Raw genomic sequence first — 20,356 nt, 5'->3', positions numbered from 1 at the left:
AATTTTGCCTTTTTAATAAATGATCTTCTAAGGAACTTAAAGATATGGTTCTTGACAGCAAGTGCTTAGGTAATCATTCAAGTGATGTGAAACCAATGATTTGACACATGAAAATAGAATTTTTTTTTTTGAAGAAATCAAGAAGTCCTCATTTCTTCTCAGTATTCCAGGACAAATAGGAAGATATGAAGGAGGAGGAAAGGCCTGCCATACTTACGTCGTGACTAACCTGTAATGACACAGTGTGGTAACTGGCAGGCACGCTCTCGTCATCCTCATCATCACTATGCGAGCGGTACTGGCGCTGACTGGAGATCCTGGAGCGGCGGATAGGAATCTCCTTCTCCTTACTTTTCTTCTTGAAGCGATTACTTTTGCTATCATACTTATGGCTCTTTGCTCTCTTCTCTTGGGATTTATACCCTTTGAAAAGGAGCAATAAAGTTTAACACACAAAAAAAAACTAAACATTAAATAACAAAAATCATGGATGTAATGAAACTAAAGTTGCAAATAATCATAAACATAGAACTGAAAACAAAAATATAAGTGGAAATCATGCAGAATACAGGATACAAAATTGCAACCCGTTCAATGGAGAAACAAATGATATTTTATTAGGAAAATCTATTTGCAATAAACTATATATTTTTTTTTTATAATGGGATGTATATTTATATTCATTGAAGCCTATATTATTGCAGTCGAGAGTCCTCACGGTTTAAACACAGTTTTCGGTTTAGGCAGTTTATATGGTATCTACACCAGATAGTATCTATACCGTTATGGAAGACTTAGGCCGCATTCACACAACCGTAGGAGGGACGGACACACGTACGGCCACAAGCTTAACCCCGGAACGACTGCATGGAGCTATATGTACCGCTCCGTACACGGGAAAGAGATAGGACATGTCCCATCTTTTCCCGTGTTACGGTCCGTATGTTGTGCATTTCAATGGAGAGGGGAGGGGGGTGTCGCCCTTCTGTTTCTCCATTGCGGCAAACATATGCCCGCTCGGACGTAGCCATGCGGGCATACATCAGTGTGCATGCGGCCTAAGGAAGAGTCTACATGTAGGACACAGCACCCACACCAACAAAACAAATCTGTTAGGATTTGGTAGAAGGAAAAAGTCTGAGCAACACTTACACACACCTCCATTAAGACTCGCCTCTACAAAGACGCGAATTGTCTTCACACACAACTCAAAGTTCTCCGGTGTGACGTGTGCAGCATCGCGGACAATGAAAGACAAAGATTCCACACTTTTCATGAGCGATTTAGTATCGTGTGGGCCAAAGTCCAGACCAATTGTTAAGCTGTACTGGTTTACTGGAGCGTTTGTTCCTGGCTTGTTGATGGCTGCCGTCACTTTAGAGGAATCAACATCTTCCTTTGCAACCTATTTAAAATAAAAAACAAAACATATATTAAGTCTCAGAGTTGCATGGTATTTCTCAAAACATAAATGATAATCTGGAAGTGCACTGATGGTATTAAACGTTTGCTTACCACAAGCCAGCCGCTGTTAACCATATCCACGTTAGTGACCGATCGGTGCATCTTGGATTGCTTGCTATGTTCTGCGTAGATCTCAGAGTCTGAGGTGTAGCCACGATCCAAGCTCACATCAGTTGCATGATAAGAGGAGACTTCACTGTCAGACTGTGCACCTAACAATGAACATACATTTAGGGGTCAAGGCAGTCAGGAGTTTCTGTACTTGAAAGCAACTTGCTGTATTATCCCAATTTTTCAATCTTTGTTGCTAACACACAAGAATAGATAGTAATGCATTAAAATTAAAGAATTAAAACCGCATGACTATGACACGGTCTACATATGCCTCAAGTTCTAGACCTACAGACAAAGGAAATCAAATCTGCCTATAAGGATACCAACACGAGTTGTGGAATGGCCACAGGATTTACCCCACTTGGTAATCCTGCAGCCATTCCGCAAGGCAAAAAACACAGGGGGGTGTGGCCGCTATCGCATGTTCGCGGCTTATGAACGCATCTCTGCAACGCTAATGATGCTATGGTTACACGCTTCCATTAATGAAATAGAAAAACTACTTTAAATCTATAGTTCCGGAATTCTATGGAAAAGAGTTCTTGTTGGAATTACTTTCACATATTTTGCAGGAAGAAGCCATACTTCCTTTTTATCTCCCAGTCCTACTACTCCCGGCTTTGGCTCAAAATCTTGAGCAAAGTCAAAGCGAAATAAAAAAGCAACCTAGACCTCCCATGTGCATGGCCAGCCGAAGAAGTGGTTGTCAGGAAAATAGGCTAGATGTTATTTCATGGATTTTAAGAATTTTATGTCATAAGATGTGAAGAGAAATCATTATATGACAATATGCTGGAAGTACATAATGTTTCCTCAATGTCATAAACATGAATAGCTAATCCCTAGAAGTAATGGTGATTAACAGCAGACTAATACATGATCTCCTGAGCGGGACTCATCTACAACCTCTGCAGATAAGACACAGAATATATACTTTCAGAAAACAGAATTTTGTAAAGCGGCGATAAATATCTACTTAATGATATGCTAGTTACCCCTCAGTCACACCACTACCTATGATATAAAAACCCAGCATGAACATTTCAGGCTGTAAACATGAAGAACAGCTGAACCATTTTAATTTTATTAATGGACTTATGCAGCATATTTATTTCCTTCATCTGGCCTTCACTTAATTCAGAGCTGGCATAAAACATCTGCTTATCTCTGGAAGTATAGAATTTCATTAGAGCACATCCTCCACGTACCTGCATCATTATCGCTTCTGGTTGTCACCTGCAGGGCAGGTGGCGGCTTCACCCCTGCTCCAATGCACTCCAGCAGGGAGAACAGCGTGTACCAGTCATTGCTAGAATGGATGTTGGCAGCATTGGTCTTAAGCAGCTCATGAAGGCCAAAAGCGACTTGACGACTCACCCTGGACAGGACACTTGGCTTCATCATTAAAAGAATACGAAGAGAAAGGAGAACCTGTGGAACAAATAAAAGCCTATTTGTGTTTTTGTAAAAAGGAAGGATGGCATCAATAAGAAAAAACCCCATACATCTGTAGCAGCTAATTGCAGGCTACTGGCGCTCTACACTCCTTCCACAGTATTCACCGGGCAAGCGAGTCCCCAAGAGATATCCCAATGTATACAGTGGGATGAGTCTATGCCATACATAGTAAGGACACATCAGAATTATTCCCCCCACCAGGTGTTATTACAATGTATGGCACAAAAGTTATATGAACCCAGCCTTAGGACAGAAAAAATAGGGAGGAAAAGGTTTTTTTTAAAGACAAAAGAGATCAGGTATAATGGTATATGGGTTACATGTTTTGAACCACCCTTGGTTTTGGCTTACAAATACTGATGCAATATCATTATCAAATACTGACTGTGTGAATATATACCCAGTATACCCATATACACACCCCCAAGTGTTCCCCTGTCTCCAGTACCTACAGATCGGAATTTATGAAGTCAGGTACCTTGTGCATGTGACACTTTTGCTATTGGCTGGCACAAATATCACCTGCACAATATATGTGACTATCAAGTCCAGTCTGACAAGACAGAAAGCCATGGGAAACTAATGCTTTACACTGGATCAAAAGTACAAACAACTAAAGGGGTGAGAATACATTTGCTCTTTTTGTCGGGAAACACAATTTTCTGCAAAAGCCTAAAACCACTTTAAACTATTTGGGTTTATAAGATGTATTTTTGCTTTTATTACATCCAAATTTGTAACCGTAAAACAATGCTGCTAAAATCTGCATTAAGATGCAAAATCTAAGAATGTAATCTGAGAATCCTTCAATTTTTTTATTGTGCTTTTCCCAAAAGTTCTTTTTATGCATAGGAAAATAACTGGGTTTTAAGGCTGTTAGTGGAGAACTGAACGAGTCACAGCTGGAAGTCAAGTGTATATTTTAGCTAAAAATAAATGACAAAATAGCGTATACTATAAAGCTGGCCACACACTTTAGATACCTGGTGGTTGACTTTTTCCATACAAACTCACATCTGGCTCCATTAAGCAGCAGGCTTATATAAAACTATGATGTGTGTAGGCAGATTTGGCAAACTTGGTGTCCTAAAAGGTATTTAAGGATTTAGGCCACCAAGTGGTTACCAATGTGTTTCTCAGGTGATGTTCTTCTATATTTTGGAAAATTTACATTGAAAAAAAGACACTGCAACACTGCAGACAAAAGACCTAAGCAGTTCTAAAGGTGGAGAAATGTCACATTTTAAACCACCTTTGGCAGCTACCACTTAGATGTGTGATGATGTACTATGGGACATCAGTTATCATCCTGGGATGTCCCCTGAATGCTTTCTTCTCCACCCTCTTGACTCCTTCCAGATCACTTAAAAATAGACTTTTCTGAATGAAGCTGAATCTCCCAGAATATAGTAAAGCCACATTGTGGACCCATCGCTGTCATGCATATCAAGTTGCCATTTGTGGGCCTAAATCCTCAAGAAACTATAATTTGGCGTTTTGCTTGCCCAACTAGAGAGATCCCTGGACAGTATACCTGTGCACTAATATCCTCGCGGCGCAGAAGCCGAATAGCAAGTCGCAGCAATCCCACCACTGCACGCTCAACAAGGAAACAGAACTCCATGGCATGGGCACAAAGATGGTACAGGTGATCTCGGACTACTTGCCAGACACAGCCAACACGGTCTCTTCAAAAGAGAAAAAAGAAATAATTTGTAAAAGAAAATTGAACATAGAAAATCTCACAAAGTAATAAACTCCTGCAAATCAATAAGGCTATGTGTAAAGAAGTGTAAAAGAGCAATTCAAGTAAAAAGACTTACCAGTGCCAGTGAATTGCTATTTCTGGAAAAGAAAATCTCACCTATTTTCAAGAACAATTCTGAGCAGCATTTCAAGGCAGAAGGCAGCATCTTCTTCATCATAGGTCTCTTCATCAGGGGTCACAGATATCAGTGCCTAAACAAAAGCAAATCCCTCATAAGAACCCAGCAATGTAAATCAGTGAAGACAACTGGCTTACTTTTCAATTCCAGACTGCCAGTTCCAATGATAATGTATGCAGATCTGTGTCACATAATACAAGGATAGATAGAACTTAAAGCTAAGCAGATGCTGTCCGTAAGGAAATTATCCGGCAGATCCAATTTTGATCCCTAGGGTGCAGCAGTATAACAGAATTATTAAACTTTCAAGGCAGCTCTAACACACAAAAAAGGTGTTAGGTGTTCTGCTCCGTAAAATCTGAAGGCATGTAATTTGGCATAACACCACATGTACATCAGAAGAAGGAGGCAATTCATGCTGTGCCTGTGCACTACACTGATGCCCTTCTTCACATATTTCTGGTATTGGGAATAATAAATAGTCATATCATGCTCTTATTCCCATAGGATCTAAGAGAAGTTATCACACAAAGGTATGCAAACATAAGGGTATATAACAGAGCCTCAGTCAAAAATGGGTGAAACTATATCCAATCTGAAACAGTATATTAAACGTCTTACCATAACTGCACAAATCTGCTGCTGGGCCCTGAGCTATGCAATGTACCCTGCCCATTCATGGTTACTGTAGCTCAGCCTCAGTAAATAAGAAGTGAGCTGCAATATCAATTACCGGACACTGCACAGAGAGAGCCATACACTTTTGCCTCCAGACACTGATCATTTTAGGTTGCACACTAAGCAAACATTAATAGCCATCAAAAAATGAAAAAAAAAAAAAAAACCCTCTTAGATGGGGATCAATTATCTTACCTTCATCAGCTCCTGCAGGGACTCTAATTGGAGGAACTTGCTCTCAGTGATAAGTTTTTCTGGATCACACAACTATAATGCAATTACAATAAGTTAAAGAGAAAACAGCTTCCAACTGAAGGAGGTCACTGAATACCTCATGGAAAATTACATAAACGTTAAAGTGGCTTCAATTGGCCGACTACGACACAATAAGACAAAAAGGTAGGAGGCGGCCTAAATTCTAAATAGTAATTAAGTATTAAAGGGCTAGCACCAAGTTTTGAAGTTATCCCCCTTTCCACCAAACTGATTTCTGAAGGTGAAACTGCTGGGACCCCACAATGACAAGGATATGACCCCAGCATTCCCACTGACGTTTCATTCAATACCCCATTTCTCTGAAAATAAGACACCACCCAAAAATAAGACCTAGTGCAATTTTTATCAGCTTAGAAATACAAGACCTTTCCTGAAAATAAAACCTAGAATGCCTTCATTGCTACTCCCCCCCCCCCCCCCCCCCCCACACCTCCCACCATAAAGTAGCTTTGGTAGATTGTTTAGATACTGAAAGAGGTAATGACATGGGTGATTTATTCATAGTATAAAATCCCTGACTGTTGCGTTGAAAATGTGCCATAAGTAGGCTACCGGGACAAGAAGTCCTCATTGTAGGAGGTGCTATACATGAGAGATTGGTGCCAACGATTCTTAAAGAAATGGATGTACAAGAAATTCAGCATGAAATTCAGGGTTTGAGGAGGTTCCAGAAGGTGATACAACAGTCTTAAAATACTGGGATCAACAAATGTACCATAGATTGTTGTACAAGGAAGTAGAGTCACAAGAAATTCTTGAAGGAAGCTAAATTTAATATGAGACACTGTCTTATTTTGGGGGAAATATTGGAACGTTTGGGAGAGCAGGATTTTGTATTAATGTCGGTCCCAGCAGTCGGACCGCCAAACAACTGTTAAACCCCCCATCTGGTTTATTGTTGAATAGCTAGAAAACATGGAACAAATCAATTAAGAACTGATCCATTGATTACCCCTTTGAAGGAAATCTATCATCATCTAGGCAGAAAGTGCAATGGGTACAGGATGTGGGTAGGACAAGTCATGGATTGTATGAATATTGAGCACCACTCAGAAAGAACATTACAGACACCGTTATCAGTGTTTTTACCCAATGTAAATATACCAAATATTAGTAAGCACCTTACCTTAATACATTCTAAAGCCATTTTCTTTGCTTCTTGGTTTTCGGTAGAAGGTCCTCGCAGACTAGACTGCTCTGTGCCACTGAGGGTCAGCCAGCTGACAAAACTCAGGACTGTCGACTCCCCGCTAACAAAAAATAAGACATAACAGATTTGGCTGGGCCTAACTTGTGCATCTTAGGTTACGGTTCCGATTTGCAAAATAGTTTTTCTGAACTGTGGTACCATTTCCCATAATGACCCCCGCATATGAGACAGAGCAGAGGAGTGGAGAGTTACTGAAAACAGTTTATAGCTTTAGTGTGCTAGGCATAACTTTTGAACAATTTATTAGAAAAATTGCTACTTTTATCAATTTTACTTACCGGTTTGCAGGTATTTCCTCTCGCTGAAGGGAAATCTTTCCATTGGGATCAACATAGTCTTCAACCTGAGAAAATAGAAGTTAGAGAGTTGGAACTCCATCTCTATCATATTATTTGTGTATTGCTGTTGCTTGGATTGATTTTAACAATATAAAACCACATTCTTTATCAAACTTTAATTCATGTGGATTTTGGTGCCATATTTTTTTGCTGCTCTGTAGTATAGAGGAGAAGCTGTAAAAGCTGCACTGCTTCTAACAACCGAGATCATACACTTAACAAGCTGCTCACCTCAACCATCGCTTTGGGCAACAGCTCAGCCCGAAACAATTGCAACATTGAATCCATTATGTTCTTCCATCCCTCACGAAGAATATCCCCATGGCGGTGTGCAAGGTGGAAAACAGTCTTGGCTGCAATCTGTGCCTTAGGGTTGCTACCAAAAACAGTGGGAAGATTCTCTACAGCCTAAAAGAAGAAGGAAAAAAAAGTTATGGGTCAAAATTAAAAGTGAATGGTTCAGTCGCCTACTGTCTAATACGTGGCCAATTTTATATGAAGGCTGCATTGTTATTCACATTTGTAGTCAAATACAGATGACAATACAGGCTCTTATGTACCACGAAATGAGTGGAAAAACCCTACAATCTTACCTCACTACTAAGAGTTGTAAACTTGCAGAGAGAAATGATGAGGTTGTCAAAAACATCACTCAGCCCATAGTGTGCAGATATCATTGCACATTTCCTAAAATAAACAAATTTGAGACAAAAGGGTTTAGTGCACAGAAACCAACTTATATATGTCCCCCCATAGACGGAATTGGGCGGATGGCGCCGTACGGAAGTAGTTCCGTAGCCGAGAGAAAGGACACGTCCTATCTTTCCCCGGAATACTGCGCAGCATGTTTCTCTATGGAGAGGGGCGGGGTTGAGCAGTGCTCATCCCCTCCTCCTCTCCCCGGAGCCACTGTGTGCCCGCTGTGCTACTGTACGGTGGGCACACGTTAGTGTGAATATAGCCTAAGACAGTAATGGCTTTTCGAAGCCTAAAAATACGCCAATATTGGATTTAAGGACAGTTCAGCAATCTACTTGGGAATAGAAATTGTTTGTAGATTTACTTAAAGCTGGAGCCAAATATTATGTTGCAAGTATTATATATACAGGCACCAGGATGAAATCTTTGGCTGTAACTGTGAATGGAGCAGGGCTATCGTGGGTGACCATCTCCCTATTTATTGGGGCGCCGCAGAATATCAGTTTTCATGATCAGTGAAGGTTCATAAAATATATCAGCTCTCTCATGGATGACTGAAGAGTTCTGATGGTAGGAAAAATATTTAAGAGTCTTATAGAATCCACTGGAGGATATTTTATTATAAAGTGGTTGTATCAGGTATTCTTGTACGGAAATCTGAATATTACCGGAATCCAGATATGGCTTTTTGAATAATGCTCTCTTCCATGCTTTTGTCAAACACATATGACAAGGCAGCAATAGTTGGTCCCCAGGTCATGGTGAACAGGTCATGGTCGTAGCTTCCAGGCGTCACATGCAGGAACAGGCCTTCGGGTGTTGCACCTCTGTGCAGTAGCACATTCCACATGTAATTTTCCTTGACCAGACCCGTTTGCTCCTCAGGCATCACTATTTCTTCATTTCTAAAGAGAAAACAGGAAATACATTTAAATTTTAATTAACAAATCACTAGCACTATATTTACACTACTACAAAATGGCCTGGAATATGCGGCAAAAAAATCCATTATTTACCTGCTAAATTTTGGCAAAGCATTTACTACATTATTAATATATTGGAGGCGAATTCCACATTTCTGACATTTCAATATTAGTTGATTCTAGCAGTTATTGCGGTCTAAAACTCCACAGGGTTATTTTAAATAACTCTTCATTGTCTGGTTCATATTTTAGTTCTGAGAACATCATCATTAACGCGTCTGGGCAGCTCCCAGTAAGGTGACTACAGCCTTAGGGTGAAGACACAAGTGGCGCTTTTAGGCCGTTTTTGAGCCGTTTTACTAAGTGCGTTTTCAGATCGTAAAAACGCATCCGGTTTTTAAAAATGCATGCGTTTTTGAAAATGCATGTGTTTTAGTCCGGTTTTCCAAATTTGCGCAATTAAAAACTTTTTTTTAACGCATGCGTTTTTTACGATCTGAAAACGCACTTAGTAAAAACGGCCCAAAAACGCCACGTGTGTCTTCACCCTTAGGATAATGAGGGGTTTTGGTCCAGTGCTTTAAGTATAAATTTACTTTTATATTTGTGTAAAAGTGAGGGCTGCAGAGGGCTCTGGCTAATACACACCCGAGCACTTCAACCCCTGCCTCCATGCTCAGTCAGCTCTCTCCCCCTCCCACTGAACTCACAAGATTGGGGAGGGGTTACATGGAAAGAGCATGGAGGTAGGGGGAGAAGCATTCAGGGGAATGCTTGTAATAGCCAGGGAGCTTATACTTCATTTAATAGTACTGGACCTCATAATCATAAGGCCTAGATGTAAATATATTCAGAAGTTTCCAGGAGGAATAATTAGAACATAGCACATGTATAGTACTAACAAAAGATGCTTTAGAATTAAAGGGGTTATCCGGGTTTAAAAAAAATTTTTATGGCCGGGCTGGGGAGGGCTAGTTAAACATAATAAACATGTACTTACCTCCTCCGGCGCCGCCGATGTCCCGCACCGCGGTCACTTCGATCCGTGCCCCTGTAAACAAACAGGGGCACGGAAGCCGCGCACAGGGAGCTTCCGGTCCGCGTTGTGGACGGCTCCTCCCATCCGTCCCTATCTCTCAGCGTTGTAAGCGCTGGGAGATGGTGCGCATGGGAGCTTCCGGCCGGCCTTGTGCGCCCTTGTACTGAAACCGGCGCACGGAGAAGACAGGCCGCGGCGCGGGACATCGGCAGCACCGGAGGAGGTAAGTACATGTTTATTATGTTTAAATAGCCCTCCCCAGCCGGACATAAAAAAAATTTTTAAACCCGGATAACCCCTTTAAGATATGGAGAATCCAAGTATTTACTAAACCAGACATATGAGGAGTGGCAACAGGTTCTATTTAAGAATTTAACAACATTGATACATCACATACATGAAAATAGTAGATTATAATAATGAACTTTGTAATAAGTCTGTTCCTGTAAATCAGCTTTCCGCCCTGTAACCACTGCAGAATGCAAGAAATAGAACCTGATAAAGTGTCCAATGACTTAACTCTTTACAGACTGTCACTAGATGATGAATCAGCTCTGTGAGGAGATTACACTAAGTGAAATATTCTCTAGGTATGGAAAGTATTAGACATTAGCTTTCTTATCTGCCTGAAGTAGATGGACTTCAGAATGTTTTCAGATACACTGCTGACTACAGGAGAAAGAGCAGAAAAAGAAGACACAGAATCACTGGCTTTAATCCCTGAAGTGTATTTCAAAGTTTAATATCACTTTTCCTTCTCATCGCTAATTTAAAAAACTGCATATTTCTCAGTTATTCAAATCATAACTAAAATGTTTAAAGCAAATATGCTTTACAAGGTGGGAAAAAAACAATGCCTCCTTTTGCAACCTTGTAAGGCTGCTCCTTTGTCGTGAAGCCTACAAGAGGCCTTATGACATGATGTGGGATTAAGCCAAACCAGTAAAGGCGGTCCCCTACTTAAGAACACCTGACTTACGGACAATCCCTAGTTAAAGACGGACCCCTCTGCCCCCTGTGACCTCTGGTGAAGCTCTCTGGATGCTTTACTATAGTCCCAGGCTGCAATGATCAGCTGTTTCTGTAATGAAGCTTTATTGATAATCCTTGGTCCTATTACAGCAAAAAAAAAAAATTGTACGTAACCCAGGGTGCCTGTATATCTATTCCAGAAGAAATAGACTCCCAACTGTAGACAGGGCTGTATTAACCTGGTTGGGTCTCCTCAATACAGCATAGGGAACTAGTTTGGCGAGAGGCTATTGACTAGGGTCAGGGAGTAGGATTTCTCCTTATGGAGTTTGCTAATTAAGGACGCCTTATAGGGGTGTGGAGACTTAGAACCATTTGATGCAAATATGTTTTCCAAGGTGGGAAATGGAAAGCAATGCCTCCTTTTGCTGCCTTGACCTTGAGTAACTAAAGTCATTTTTGTACAAGTTATGCACTATAAATCACGTACTTTGAGCTATTTACTAAAAATTGGACAAAAATCCTTGCACCACTTGATGCAAGCAACTTTGCACAAAGAATATGACTTTTGGTTGTATGATGGCTGCTTCAGTAGCCTTATTCCTTATGTCTTGCACTAATCTTTGTAAGACAGTGCTACCTACACAGCCGGTCACTGGGTGTACCAGGAGTGCAGAAGTGTGAGCATCACCCAAGACATTCCGAGACTGACCTCCTTAAAGCTTCTAGTATGAAAAAGAGAAATGAAAGCAGAGGAGTGCCAGAGATCACATCCCGTCTCCTGGGCATGGTAATCCCCCCAAGCTTTGAAGTCTCTGGTGTTGGATTTACTGAGCAGACTGGATTTCTGAGCACTTCTTAAGCCCTAGCTGCCTATAAACAGCTGTAAGGATAGAAAGAGCCCGGCTCCTTAACAGCTAGACAAGGTGCAGCGACGACAGAACAGTACTAACAGAAACCCGATCAACTGCTTATGTGGCCTACAGAGTCCAAACTCAAAAGGAAATAAACTGAGCATCACAATGTGCTAGTAATATCCTGGACCTACATTCCCTTGCTTTTCAAACTACAATCCCTCTACTAGTAACAAAGGTAACTTGAAAGGCAACAGGATTTTTCCAATCTTGCCCACAAAGATGACTTCGTGTTTGCATTGGCAAATAAGTCTTTATAAATGTGGACTGTAGTGTAAGAAATAAAACCAAATTTCATACAACAAAAAAAAAAAAAATAAATAACTGAGTGGTTCCCAATTGTGGCAGAAGCTCAGACTCTCCCTCGTCACTCTAGACAAAGGGGGAGGGTGACATCAGGGATTGTGAAGGGCAGACTGGAGCCCCTACCAGGCACTTTAGTTACTATAGCAGGGTAAACGCTCTGAGAGACTACAGGACTAGTGGTAGAAAACACCTGTAAAAATACAACAAACGTGATGACAATTCTTTCTATAGGCTTTACTATAGGAATACCCGAACAGGAGGGAGACCTGACTTACTTGATGGCATGGTACACATCTTCAAGCATATCTTGATCAAAATCTTTTCCTCCATTAACACCTTTCAAATTTTTTCTAAATTCCTTAACAGAAATAAAATATATAGAAGTTTACATACATACAGCCACATGCTGGGGGTCAAAATTACAGAACAAAGAATAATGTAAAATTTATGAAAAAAAATCATAAAAACACTGCTATTTTATCATGTTAGGATATATTCACTATGGACTAGACAATGACCTTGACATTTAGGAAATTGTGTTCTCCAATGTAAATATACACATATAGAGTAGAGGCCAGAGTAGCGCTGCAGACACATATATTGATGCCAGTCATGGACGTGTAGAAAAACCTCATGTAACATAAAATTGAAGAAAAGTCAACACAAAAAGCATCTGTCAAGTCTTCAGAGCCGAGAGGCCGAAATAACCACCTGTTTTGCACCCCATGTTTTTTGGAGTGCTGCCTTTTCTTCAATTTTACACACACTATATATAATTTCTTTATATAGTGCACACAGATTACCTAAAAGGGGTATTCCAGGAATCAGCATAATTCATATACAAATGGGCACTCAAAATATAAGCTAATGTGCTAATTTTGCTCCCCTTAGCAGAAAAATGCTGGTGACATAGACTGTGATGGAGAATTAAAATGCTACCGGCCCTTTAATCAGTCCGTAGATTTCCTCCGCGTGGTCCATTGCGGAGCAGACACAGGACAGAAGATGGCCGCTGGTCACATGTCCACATCACATGTCCTGCACCTGGCTGGGCAGGTCATGTGATCACCACTAAGTTTGGCTGTAGTCGGTTGGTTGCAGTGCATCCAGTATGGCCAGTGTTGTGGTGATGGCAGTTACACATCATTACTATGGTAACAGAGCAAGAAAACTTGTTACATCATCACTGGGAGCAGAGCATAAGAGGTAGGAGGAGTTACTGAGAACTAAAGGATCATGGAACTTGTAGTTTCCAGTGGCAGCCATCTTGGTGATAACTCCACCTACTTTAGAGAGGCCATACATTTTGTAAATCAGAAAATCAAACTATTGAAGCTCCGTTTTGTGACTAATGACATTGAGCATTGTTGTATTTATTAATTTATTTATATCATCATGGGTTTTCGTGTCAGACGTTCATATTCCCGGAATACCCCTTTAATATACATTACAGGCGGTCCCCTACACTCGACTTACATACGACCCCTAGTTACAAACAGTCCTCTGGATATTGGTAAATTACTGTACTTTAGCCTTAGGCTACATTGATCAGCTGTAACAGTTATCACAGGTGTCTGTAATGAAGCTTTATTGTTAATCCTGATTCTTATGACAACCCAACATTTTTAAAATCCAATTGTCACAGAGACCAAAAAAGTTCTGTCTGGGATTACAATGATAAAATATACAGTTCCGACTTGCATACAAATTCAACTTAAGAACAAACCTACAGACCCCATCTTGTATGTAACCTGGGGACTGCCTGTACATTTAAGCACACACACAAGATAGGGAAAATTACATAACGGCTAGAGTGTTTCCCTTAACTAGAACACCTACAAGAATTGTCAAAGCCCTATTCTATGTCAGAGCACTATTTTATGACCTAAAAATTCCACCACCCTGTACCTACCTCTGTCTGGTGCTCTTCATACAGAGGTGGAGTTTGCTGCATATTGCAGAAAACACCCACCGCTAATACATACGATCAGTGCTAGCACCAACCATGAGTAATGACTCTTCCGATGCCGCCGGCAGCATTTATAGGACAGTGGCGCGTGGGCGCCACCATCTTCGCTATACAGTTGTCGCTCTCTGGGACGTCATTGGGGAGCGCACTTTGTTGCCATGACATCCTCATAGACTGCAAGCTCTTGTGAACAGGGCCCTCACTCCTATTGTTTCATATGACTCTGTAATGTCTTATTTTGTTTGTATATACTGCCCAGAATCTAAAGCACTACGGATTATAATGGCGCTATACAAATAAAGATTATTATTCAGATTACAACAGTTTTTGTCCGAGACTGCTTGAAAGAAGGAAATACAATCAAAATGACACAATGTCTTGACTTACCTCTAGAGTCATTGGCACGTTCTGTCTGCGGACATTGTGATTGTGCTGGTCAGTATTGAGCATAATGACTGCATACGCCAAGGCAAAGCAGGAATCACTATCAGCAAAAGGCGTTCCATTGGATTTCTAGAAGAGAGCATGTGGCACTTGTAAACTGCTGTAATCCAAGTCTTACTAGTGACTCCGTAAGACAACAAGACAACTCGTTTCCCTTACCCGCCAATGTTCTGTGAAGACCTCCAGTAACCTATGAATCACAGGTGCTTCCCCTGGTAATCGGAAGGCTTCAAGGTAAAGTCTTAATGCTTCATCAATTCTCAAGCCTTGGAAGTGAAATGTTCTAAATGAGGGGTTGGAGGGGGATGGGGGGGGGTGTATAAAAAAAAAAATCAAATGTCTGCCACTTTATATCAGATCTATAAACCCTATATCAAGATCAGCTTCACTAGAGCCCCACTGGCAATGAGGAAGGCTCAGAACATTAGTGCCAAAGGCATAACAAAATATTTACTACAGGCGGTCCCCGACTTACAGGCAGACCTCTCTGCCCACTACAGAGCTGTTAGGCGTCTAATGAAGCTTTATTGATAATCCTGGTTTCCATGATGGTACAAAATTTTATTTATACATAGCAACTGGGACATAGCAACAAACCTGAAGAACATATCCGGTATGCAGGGCTGACGCTAGCAGTGAGCGAGTGCCAGGGCCCAGAGCTACTGGGGAGCCCATATAAGACTGTATGTAAGGAATCCATGGGGGTTATAGGGGCTTTATAAAAAATAACAATGAGGGGGGCTGTTTGCTATTATAAACTATGGAATAATTTAGGGAACATTTAATGTGAGTTCACTTAAAAAGGGCCTACTGAGGCTCGGTCGCCCAGGGGCCTACTGAAACCTGGAGCCAACCCTGCCTGTACGTAACCCAGTAACTGCCTGTATTTTGTTTTATGTGCCAAGTATTGCAGAATAACTGGAAGGTCAATGGCTTCTCTTGAAAGTAGCATTTTGATCTAAAAGCCATTACAATTTATAGTAGATGATGAAATATGATTTACCGTATATACTCGTGTATAAGCCGAGTTTTTCAGCACAAAAATTTTGCTGAAAAAACGTCGGCTTATACACGAGTCAATAAAATACTTAAAAAATAATAAACTTATGTACTCACCCTCTGGTGGCCCCAGTGCTGCTCGTCTTCAGGCTTCCGCGCCCATCTTCTTTCTTTTGCTGGGCGCCGCCATTGTTCTTCCCCCGGGTGGCGCCTAGTATGACGTCAGCAGCGGCGCGTCATACTAGGTGCCAGCCGGGAGAGGGCTGGCCGTACACTACTGGGGGCAGGCCGGGCTGGCCGTACACTACTGGGGGCAGGCCGGGCTGGCCGTACACTACTGGGGGCAGGCCGGGCTGGCCGTACACTACTGGGGGCAGGCCGGGCTGGCCGTACACTACTGGGGGCAGGCCGGGCTGGCCGTACACTACTGGGGGCAGGCCGGGCTGGCCGTACACTACTGGGGGCAGGCCGGGCTGGCCGTACACTACTGGGGGCAGGCCGGGCTGGCCGTACACTACTGGGGGCAGGCCGGGCTGGCCGTACACTACTGGGGGCAGGCCGGGCTGGCCGTACACTACTGGGGGCAGGCCGGGCTGGCCGTACACTACTGGGGGCAGGCCGGGCTGGCCGTACACTACTGGGGGCAGGCCGGGCTGGCCGTACACTACTGGGGGCAGGCCGGGCTGGCCGTACACTACTGGGGGCAGGCTGGGCTGGCTATATACTGGGGGGGTCTGTGACCAATGCATTTCCCACCCTCGGCTTATACTCGAGTCAATAGTTTTCATAGTTTTTGGTGGTAAAATTAGGGGTCTAGGCTTATACTCGAGTATATACGGTACTTCTACAGGACATTTCATTTCCACAGAAAAATATCTGTTTGCAGTCAATGAATGGATTACTTCTGGAGCTTATACTTGTAACAGTTACACAATACTGTTGCAAAATGTTGGGTTTAAAGTTATAACCAATGTCACACATAAGAATGTACCTTTCTCAAACTCACCCCACAAAGCTCTCAAGTAGATCCATACTTTTGCGATCACTTATGAACTCGCCTATCATCTTTTTGTCCAGTCTTGGGTTCTCCCTGAGCCATTGAGCTACCTCCTTGTTATCCATCGGTGTTGCCATTAGATTCTTTTCCTGCAGAAACTGTATGCCTTTCTTAGATTTCTGATTAAATTGCTCAGTTCCAGTTATAAGGAGCTAGAAAAAAATTTACACACAAGAATAAAATGAAATGTTTGTTTGTTTGTTATGGGCAACATAAAAAAAATGTAAAAGTGTTGCTGAAATAATACCTTTTTCTTGGTCTTTATATCATTGAGTTCTTGTACTGTAGGAAGGAATGTTGAGAAGCGAGGAGGCTTCTTCTGAGTTTTCTTGTCCACTGAAAAAGAAACTAGATGCTATATATATATATATACACTCGAGTATAAGCCTAGTTTTTCAGCACAAAAAAAATGTGCTGAAACCCCAAACTCGGCTTATACTCGAGTACAAAAATATAGGTTTTGTCAGGTTTTTGTGGTAGAATTAGGGGCCTCAGCTTTTACTTAGGGGTCGGCTTATACTCGAGTATATATATGGTATATGTATTGGTAAGAAAAGTCACAGATAGTCTTCTTGTTATATTCTGGATAAAATAGTGTCTTTGGAAATCAAGATGATTGTATGAAGGGGAATCCACAGAAATGGACACTGATCTGTAATGGGCAGATCTAAGTATTTTTCAGGAGAGAATCATAAAACTGTGTATGTGTGTGTCAGTCATGGGTAGCAGCGACCAAGACATGAAAATCCTGCATGATAAACCAGGGGCACTTACTCATATATCGGGAAACCGTGATTATGGTAATGATCTTGCTCATGAGCATAATTTTAAAAAGTGATTTTAGAAGGGCTCTGGGGGATGTTACCAGAGCCCCTCTGTATTGTGGTTTCACAGGCTGTTACTTTGTCTCAATCTCCCACTCTGCTCCATCAACACTTCCCACCCTTCCTTTGCCTGACATAATCTCACACAGTGGGATGAAGTGCTCCTGCACAGTGTTACAGCCACTGAATCTGCGACAGCAGGAACTGCCCCCTACCACTGTGTGTTGAAACTTCCTCAGCTGCAGAGGCAGCAGGCAGAGCGAGGGGAAAGTGCCGAAGGAGCCAGAGACCATGTAATAGCCTATAAAATCATGGATGGGCTCTGGTAACACCCCACAGATCCCTTTAACTCATTACCATAATTTTAAAATATGAGGACGACATGGGTAACAAATAGGAAAAAAGAAGATTACCACATAATTCCTGGATCTATGAGTACACATACCTGTTTTATCAGGCTTGAGTTTTATGGCAGATTTCCTTCCACGCTGTGGCTGGTCAGTACAGGATTATTGCTGCAGCCGCCAGCCTTTAAAAACGTCACTAACATGCCCATTTTATGTGCATTTTGGACAAAGGTAGCAAAAAGCAGCAAGTTGCTCAAACATGTTGTAATACAACACTATGGCAGATTCCCAAATAGAACATACTGCATATGATGCCCTTGGGACCAAAGTTTCTATGGGATTCCCATGGGCAGCTTGGTTTACTTCTACACTCCAAAGATATACAATGCAAGGGAAAACAGCCCATTAAAATTTTTGAGCTAAATTAGGGAATATAAAATACAGGCGGTCCCCTACTTAAGGACACTCCACTTACAGACGACCCACAGTTAAAGACGGAACCCTCTGCCTACTGTGACCTCTGGTGAAGCTCTCTGGATGTTACTATAGTCCCAGGCTGCAATGATCAGCTGTAATGTGTCTGTAATGAAGCTTTATTGATAATCCTTGGTTCAATTCTAGCAAAAAAATTTGAAATGACAATTGTCACTGGGGCAAAAAATGTTTTTGTCTGGATCTACAATGATAAAATATACAGTTTCGACTTGCATACAAATTCGACTTGAGAACAAACCTATGGACCCTATCTTGTATGTAACCCGGGGACTGCCTGTAATAATAATAACTGTTTTATTTATACTAAATATTATAATTTTTCACATAAACAAAATATATTTTTCAATTGAATTTAAGACAACTTTCTAATAGGGTCTCTTTAATGCAGTAAGGGCACCCCCAAATTGTTGTGAGAAACAAAGCAAAAGTAAAATTGAAAATGAAATTGATAAGTAAAGTTAATAGGGTAGGCACATACATACAAGCCAAAAGATCTGCCCATAATTTATGGCCTTATACCCTCAAACATAATACAGGCAGTCCCCGGGTTACATACAAGATAGGGTCTGAAGGTTTGTTCTTAAGTTGAATTTGTATGTAAGTCGGAACTGTATATTTTATCATTGTAACCCCAGCCAGAACTTTTTTGGTCTCTTTGACAATTGGATTTTAAAAACGTTGGGTTGTCATAAGAAACAATATTAACAGTAAAGCTTCATTACAGACACCTGTGATATCTGTTATAGCTGTTTATTGTACCCTAGGACTAAAGTACAATAAATGACCAACATCCAGAGGTCCGTTTGTAACTAGGGGTCGTATGTAAGTCGAGTGTTCTTAAGTAGGGGACCGCCTGTATACATACATAAAAGTATTTTGCTTTTATAATCCACCTACCCCTATCACTGCCATCCTCAGCCTCCTGCACACCCAGGCTCATCTTATCAGCCATAAGATGGCCACTGGTTGGAGGTCGTGCTCCCTGTGATTCTGTGCTGAAGTTTGGAGAAGCAGCTTCCATGAGGTGTTCAGTGCCTGAAAAAGAAAGGTTTCACATGTATAGTATGTAAAGGATTTTTTCAGACTTAACTCATTCATATGCAATGGGCTTCAGGAAGAAAGATTTAGGCTACACTTTTCAAATATAAACTTTTTTTTATGATTTTTTTTTTTTCAAAACGGATAAGTCTATGATCAAAGCCAATCTGGAATAAATGAGAAACAAAGTGTCATTTAAAGGGCATCTGACACTATGATTTCCCTACCCAGGCTAACTGCTACATTATGTAGAGCTATGCCAAAACATGCCACCTACACTACTGTTTTTATGTTCCAGCTGCTCCTTCCTTTCCAAAATTTTCAATTTACAAATATGCTAATGAGGCTGAAGTGCTTTGGGTGGAGTTAGCCAAGCATCTCAGGGCTCTGGCTCCACAGCAACAACTGTCCCTGATACACTTCCTCATTTGCATATTTCTAAATTGAAGTTCTGGCACACAAGGAGCAGCTGGAAAATGAAAACAATAGTATGGGTAGCATCTGTGGGCATAGCTCTATGTAACATAGCAGTTAGTGCGGGTAGGTAAATTGTAGTGATGCTTTCCCTTTAAACTAATACTTTAGTAGGAACCCTATGGAATAATGTAAAGACTTGCATTTGCTCCTTGCTTGGCCACTCCAAACTGATGACCCCCGGGAGTACTCCTGGTAGGGGATAAGCCAGTAAGGGTGCAAAATAAAGAACACCGCTTGGTCCAGTTTATTGCTCTAGCTGCTAGGATACATACAGCTGCCCAATGGAAATCACCCAACCTGTCCTCTACCGCAAATCAAAACTAAGGATTAATTCTGATTGAACACTTACTCCCTGGATATATATGGGCCCCATGGATTACATCACAAGGTTTACCAGTACTTAGAAGAGCGTTTTGGTCTTCCTGGGAT

The 20,356-nt window shown here is 41.5% G+C and overlaps 1 protein-coding gene across 12 annotated transcripts in view; it reads right to left on the bottom strand.

Moving 5' to 3' along the window:
- The window catches only part of GBF1 (golgi brefeldin A resistant guanine nucleotide exchange factor 1), a 117,600-nt gene that overhangs the window by 11,578 nt on the left and 85,666 nt on the right, over window positions 1-20,356 (bottom strand). For 6 of the 12 annotated variants that reach the window (XM_072129936.1, XM_072129937.1, XM_072129935.1 and 3 more), the window contains 18 exons: window positions 19,310-19,447; window positions 16,994-17,082; window positions 16,696-16,898; window positions 14,850-14,973; window positions 14,634-14,759; window positions 12,553-12,635; window positions 8,792-9,028; window positions 8,018-8,111; window positions 7,656-7,832; window positions 7,365-7,429; window positions 7,003-7,126; window positions 5,796-5,867; window positions 4,901-4,995; window positions 4,571-4,724; window positions 2,787-3,009; window positions 1,516-1,676; window positions 1,153-1,405; window positions 218-423 (listed from right to left, as the gene is read on the bottom strand). In XM_072129936.1, coding sequence (XP_071986037.1) covers window positions 218-423; window positions 1,153-1,405; window positions 1,516-1,676; window positions 2,787-3,009; window positions 4,571-4,724; window positions 4,901-4,995; window positions 5,796-5,867; window positions 7,003-7,126; window positions 7,365-7,429; window positions 7,656-7,832; window positions 8,018-8,111; window positions 8,792-9,028; window positions 12,553-12,635; window positions 14,634-14,759; window positions 14,850-14,973; window positions 16,696-16,898; window positions 16,994-17,082; window positions 19,310-19,447 — 2,624 coding nt within the window. The remainder of the gene's footprint in view (window positions 1-217; window positions 424-1,152; window positions 1,406-1,515; window positions 1,677-2,786; window positions 3,010-4,570; window positions 4,725-4,900; window positions 4,996-5,795; window positions 5,868-7,002; window positions 7,127-7,364; window positions 7,430-7,655; window positions 7,833-8,017; window positions 8,112-8,791; window positions 9,029-12,552; window positions 12,636-14,633; window positions 14,760-14,849; window positions 14,974-16,695; window positions 16,899-16,993; window positions 17,083-19,309; window positions 19,448-20,356) is intronic. The other 6 variants (XM_072129938.1, XM_072129944.1, XM_072129946.1 and 3 more) reach the window with 3 other exon arrangements.

This window comes from Engystomops pustulosus, chromosome 11, assembly GCF_040894005.1.
Source record: "Engystomops pustulosus chromosome 11, aEngPut4.maternal, whole genome shotgun sequence".
Lineage (NCBI taxonomy): Eukaryota > Metazoa > Chordata > Amphibia > Anura > Leptodactylidae > Engystomops > Engystomops pustulosus.
The sequence above is the reverse complement of the archived record's forward strand: the minus strand, read 5'-3'. Positions and strand labels throughout refer to the sequence as shown.